This window comes from Propithecus coquereli, unplaced genomic scaffold (assembly GCF_000956105.1).
Source record: "Propithecus coquereli isolate 6110/MARCELLA unplaced genomic scaffold, Pcoq_1.0 Scaffold94, whole genome shotgun sequence".
Taxonomy (NCBI): Eukaryota; Metazoa; Chordata; class Mammalia; order Primates; family Indriidae; genus Propithecus; species Propithecus coquereli.
The window spans coordinates 682,069-687,781 of record NW_012155729.1 but is presented as its reverse complement, the minus strand read 5'-3'; the positions used below and the strand labels follow the sequence as shown (position 1 = coordinate 687,781).

The 5,713-nt window shown below is 55.2% G+C and overlaps 1 protein-coding gene across 1 annotated transcript in view; it reads left to right on the top strand.

Moving 5' to 3' along the window:
- ADARB2 (adenosine deaminase, RNA-specific, B2 (non-functional)) overlaps window positions 1–5,713 on the top strand; it is a 285,616-nt gene that overhangs the window by 261,640 nt on the left and 18,263 nt on the right. The window contains exon 6 of the mRNA XM_012664925.1: window positions 37–188. Within this exon, the coding sequence (XP_012520379.1) occupies window positions 37–188 (152 nt within the window). The remainder of the gene's footprint in view (window positions 1–36; window positions 189–5,713) is intronic.

Sequence of the window (5,713 nt, the reverse complement as noted above, 5' to 3'; positions counted from 1 at the left end):
GGTCTGCGGCGGTGACGCGGAGCCCTGTGCCCCCAGCAAGCGGCGGGAGGACGCGGAGCGCTCGGTCTTCGTGCGCGCCAAGGGCGGCGGCTACCGGCTGCGCGACGACGTCCTCTTCCACCTGTACGTGAGCGCCTCGCCCTGCGGCGACGCCAGGCTGCACTCCCCGTACGAGATCGCCACAGACCGTAAGAGGCCCCCGTTACCTTTCCCGGACAGACGGCCCCTCCCCGCGGGGTCCCCGGCTGTCCCCCCCTCCCCATGCGGGTGGCGGCGGGAGAGGGTGGGCGCGGGTGGCACCTGCAACTGGCGGGACGGTCGCACCTCCAAAGTCCGAAAGGCCCGGATCAGTGATGGAAAGTAGTTTGGGGTCTAAAACTAGCTGCTGAATTGCCGGAGTTCTCTGCTTCCTGTTAGTGGGTGAGACGTGCCCGTGTCCAGGGACACAGGGAGGAAAAGGCCACACAGGTACGTGGCTGGAGCAGGTCCCATCGGCTGTCTTCACCTGAAAGTTTGGGGACAGCAAAGCTCAGCTTTAGTAACGAAGCCAGGGGCACGTGACCCCCCAAAGGTGTCTGCCCAGGTCACCTGTCACCTGCAGAGTTTCCTGGCCGCCCTGTGGGTTTACCAGTTAAGCCCCTGCCCGCCCTGTCCGTCGGTGGCCTCGGCCAGCAAAGGGCAGAGACGCTGCGAGAGCTGGGGGAGGACGAGGCCTGTGCTCTGGGGTTGCCTAGGATGTGAACATCTGTGACGAGAGTCACGGCCACCCCCTCCAAGTGCCCAGTGAAGTCCTAGCGGGTGCTCTGTGCATGTCTGTTACATGCATATTACACATGTGCAGGTGAGCATGCACACACCACGCTCACACACGCATTACATACCACTCACACACGCATTACACACCACGCTCACACACGCATTACACACCACTTACACACGCATTACACACCACTCACATATGCACCTCTTCCAAACCCTCTCCAGAAGTGGCCTGGGCACCCCCTCCCCCGTAGGGGCTGGAATTAGACCCACGCGGTGACACGGTGACGAGGGCCTGGCCCTCGGAAGGGAGGAAGTCCCAGCAGAAGCACAGGGGACAGTGCAGGTGACGAAGCCCCAGGCTGGGCCCCGACTCCCTCCCGGGGAAGAGCAAGCACTCAAGTGCCCGCGTGTTCCGGGCTGGGGCGGGGCCTCCTGACGATTAACAAGGCTGCAGAACTCACGGTCTCAGTCCCGTGTGCTCAGCCCGTCCCTCCATCCTCAGACTGGTGCTGATCTACAGAAAGCGCCTTCTGCTTCGCGCCCTCAGCCTTTGGGGACGGCTGCGTGGGATTCTCCGTGATGGGGTCCACGTGACAGTTCCACGTCTTTGGAGAGCGCGTGCAAAGTCACGTCAAGTTGAGAAGGAAGGAAGGAAGCCCGTTAGGTGCCAGGGACCTTCAGAGGAGCTGCCCCCGGGAGGGCGCGAGGAGAGGGCCGGGAGGCCCCTGAGAGCGGGGACAGGGAACACAGCCCCGGCCAGACTGCGCGCCGTCCTCCGCTGCCCGCGGCTCTCAGGAGGAGGAGGACGGAAAACAACTTAGAGAGGCCCATTTTCGTTGAACGACTCATCACACTGGATCCACTTGGTACCAACTCACCCTGTGATATTATGACATCTGGTCCGTCATACAGATGCCGGAACTATCTTCCCACTTTCTCCTGAAGTGTGGCATCTTGAAGACCCGGCCCAGGAGCCTCAGGTGGGGGGAGAAGCCCCACCAAGTGCTTGGTGCTGGCCCGACTTTCCCAGTGGTTCCTCTGCTGCCACGTCCCTGGTGGGAGCCTGGGGGTGCTGAGTGGGGTCGCAGGAGCCTGTCCAGCCTGAGACCCGCTGGTCTCCTGGGGCAGTTCCGGCTCACTGGGCTTCCCGCGTCTCTGTGCATCGACCACCAACCGCGCCCTCCACAGCCGGCCCTGGCTCCAACCTGCCATGTCTGCGGTTTAGAAAAACAAACAAGTACATTCTCAGGGGCACCCCGGGGTTCACTTCCAGACACAGATGTCTTTTATTTCATGGTGCTTTTAAGAAGTGGCAGGTGTTGGTAGGAGAAAAAATAAAGCATTTTTCTCACACTTTCGCTGGGGATGAGATGTGGCTGCCTGCGCCGCGCTGGCCAGGCTGGAGACGCTGCCCCACCCGCGCTGCCTGGGAGCTCGCAAAATGGACTCATCAGCCCGGGTCACGCATCGCTGTCCCCTTCTTCGTCCAGTGAGGGCGAGAAACCCAAATTCCTGCTGCCCTCAGCTTGGAAGGAGTCTCGGAGAGACCACTCGGCCCCTCTCCCTGCCTGCGGGAGGCAGGGGCTCCGGAGTGATTTCTGCAGCTCCCACAGGGGAGTCCGTAAATGCCTGTTACGAGGGGCGGGCCGCCCTCCACGCTCACTTACGCGCTGTTCTTCCTGCCCCTCCTTAGAGAGGGCTAAGGTGATGCGAGTGGCCAGGCTTTGGCTCTGAGGGGCTCCCGCCAGGGCCGCCCGAGGGCAGAGGCGATGGTGATGCAGCCCCCGCAGGGAAAACATTCAGGGGGGCTGGGAAAGTGCCAGTTAGGATGTCCCAGAGGCCAGCGGCTGGCACCGTCTGCTCCCCCAGGTTAACCCTGCAGGACCCCAGCCTCTCTGCACCGCCAGCCCAGGGCCCAGGTCCTAAGTGACCGGGAGCCCCGTCCTCGTGACATTGTGCTCACAGACACAGAGACTGCAGAGCTCAGAACGCTCAGTCCATCCGCCGAGATCCTCATTGGGTCTAAGGAGCCCATCCCGGAGCAAAGGACGCCCCAGACCGAGCTCTCCGTCTGCCTGGCGTTCTCTACGCCTCTGACCTCTGTTGAAACTGCCCTGTCTCCTCTCACCCGCACATTGCCCTGCTTGGCCCTGATGGCTTCAGCTCATTCTTTTCTCACTCCCTCATCTGGTCTGCACAGAGCTATCATGCATCTCCGCACAGGGCCCACAGCTGACCTCTCTATCAACCTGCAGCTGTTCCGGAATTTTCCTCTCTTTCTCTTTCACATACATACCCCACACACACAAACACACATGCATGAGCACATGTGCACAGACAAATATATGTGCATAAGCACATGTGCACACACAAACACACATGCATGAGCGCATGTGCACACACACACTCAACAGGTATCTAACGCATCAGGATCTACAAACATAACATGACTAAGTCAAAGAGAAACGTGGACACTTGAACAGGTGGTCTAGACTTCTCTGCCTTCCTTTAGTCAGAAACTTCCATAGATGGTTTTAAATAATCATTAAAGCAAGTATCCTATAACCAAAAGGCCAAGGGGAGAACCGAGTTCTGACTTGGGATTTTTGGGAGCAAACGTCTGACTCCGCCCAGCAGCAGAGTAACCGCAGCTCAGAGAAGGTGTCCACAGTTCCCTGAGCCCCGTGTGCAGGGCTACCTGAGGCCCAGGTGCAGGGAGACCTCAGGAGGGCCCTGGGGTTGCCAGTGAGCCCCCTCCCCCAAGCATGTGGCTTGGGAAATTTTATTTCATCCTCAAAAGCATTCATCTGGACAGATCACAAACTCCCTCCCTGGAGTCCTTAAATACGATATCAGCGCCAGTTGGTCCAAGATATTTGGGGAGATGTGTTGCCTGAAAACTTAGGAATGTGTGAGATTTGGTTGTTTCCAAACCTGGCTTATCTACCAGGGTCACCTGAGAAGGTTTTGCAAACGCAGGTTCCTGCCACAGGCTGTTTGGCCGAGATTCTGACGCATTAGGTGTCCAGGAGTCTGCCATTTCCTGAGCGTGAGTTATGTTTCCAGCCACTGGATTTGAACCCCTTAAATCAGTCTCCTGTCCGGACTGGCCTTTATTCCCTCGCTAGCTTGGTGGACAGGTCTTTGAGGAGTGGACGGCCGGCAGAGTCTCTGCAGAGGCTGAGCGGAGGCAGGACTCCCTCCGCTGGTGCGTCCCGAGCAGCAGTGACAGACAAAGGCTTTGACCCTGTGCCAGCCAGGGCTGCTCCGCTCACCCAGGTAACTCCAAACTGAGAATCCCGAGACCTCCTCAGTCAAGCTGGAGACAGTGCCCGAAAGACGTCCTTCACCCAGCAGGAGAACATGCCGCCTGTTTCGGAGTCAGGATTCAGACTGCTCTGGAGGCCGGAGGGCGCCAGCTCCTGTCACAGAGGGACGAGGCCCTTCCGGACCCGTAGGGGACGACTCCACGGCCGTAGTGGCTCTGGAAGGCCCCGGCTAGGACCAAGGCAGCTCTGAGAAGAGCCCAAATGGGCCAGGAGAGTGTCAGGGTCTCGGGCACTACGTGTGCAAATTCCTCTTTCTTGACACGGTTCTTAAATAACCTGGTAAATTCAGTTCTTACTGCCATTTTCCAAGAATTTAATAGCTTAGTGAAATTCTCCAATCTATATCCTACAAAACGCCAAGAAAAATATCAGCATTATGTCTTATATCTATCTACAAGTTTATGCTAAGAGCTTAGTACATTTGTTCTAAGCCAATTCCATTCATTGTAGTTTAAGGGATTGAAGTCAGGAAATCTAAAATACAATTCTATAAATTCCTGACTTCAGATTTTCCTACTGAGTCACAGAAATATGCAAAATATGATACTATTTGTGCATTGTAGGATAATGAATTTTAATGGCCTCATAATTTAACATTGTCACTATCATTGTCATCAAGAAAGGCAAAGTTCACCCTCACGGCCACATGGAAAATATTGTAGACGTTACTACTACAATAAATAGAAGTTGTTTCACAGGTAAACCTGGGATATACCTTCTGAAGACAATTTGAAATGCTAAAGTTTACTTGGTGTTTAAAAATATTTCCTTCCCTTCTTGTGATTTTTTTTTTTTTCATTTTTGGATCTATTTCCTCCCCATACTATCGTAGCAGCCATGCACTGCTTTTTAGATAAACCTTCAGCTCCCCTGGGGACAGACTTCTCATATATGTCCATCTGCTTCTGACTCTCCCCTAAAAATAAAGTATTCACTTGAATGACTTTAGGAAGAATATTACTGCCCTCACTTTGCCTTGACATCGAAAGGAAAGGGTTTTAGATGAATACACGCTGTGAGGAAGAGTCTGGCGGTTTGCAGTGTCGGAATTTGACTAGAATGTCCTGATGGGTTTGGGAGTATTTGTGTACACAGCAGGTGGGGTCTCCACATCCTACACTTGCACAGTCTCAGAAACACTGTGAATCCACGACAGAATGTTTAAGTTCAGCTCCCCGCAATTGCCGGTTGGATTGGCATTTTGTTCTGCCTGAAGTGGCATCTTCAACTCCCTCCTGCCTCTCACAATTAGCAGAGAAAGAGCCGGAGAAAACGGGCTCTGCGAGATCGACCCCATTCCAACTGCCTGGGACGGGTCCAGCTCCTCGGGGAGCGTGTGGGGAAGGCAGCCTGAGACGCAATCCCCCGAAATAAACACTCTCAGGAGCACCTGGCTCTTCAAGCAAAATTATTAGAAACCAGTTTTCAATTCAAGCCAGGCCCCTGTTATCACGGCGTTAACAGACTGTGGAGTCTCCTCCAGGAAGAGCTGGCTGTGTGGGAGCAATGAGTGAGAATTTGCAAAGGCCGTGCAGCATAACAGGCAACTTTCAGGGTCTGGAAAATGACCAATAGCTCAAGTGTTGGGAGAACACAGCACGCTACAATTAACAGAAACGGGG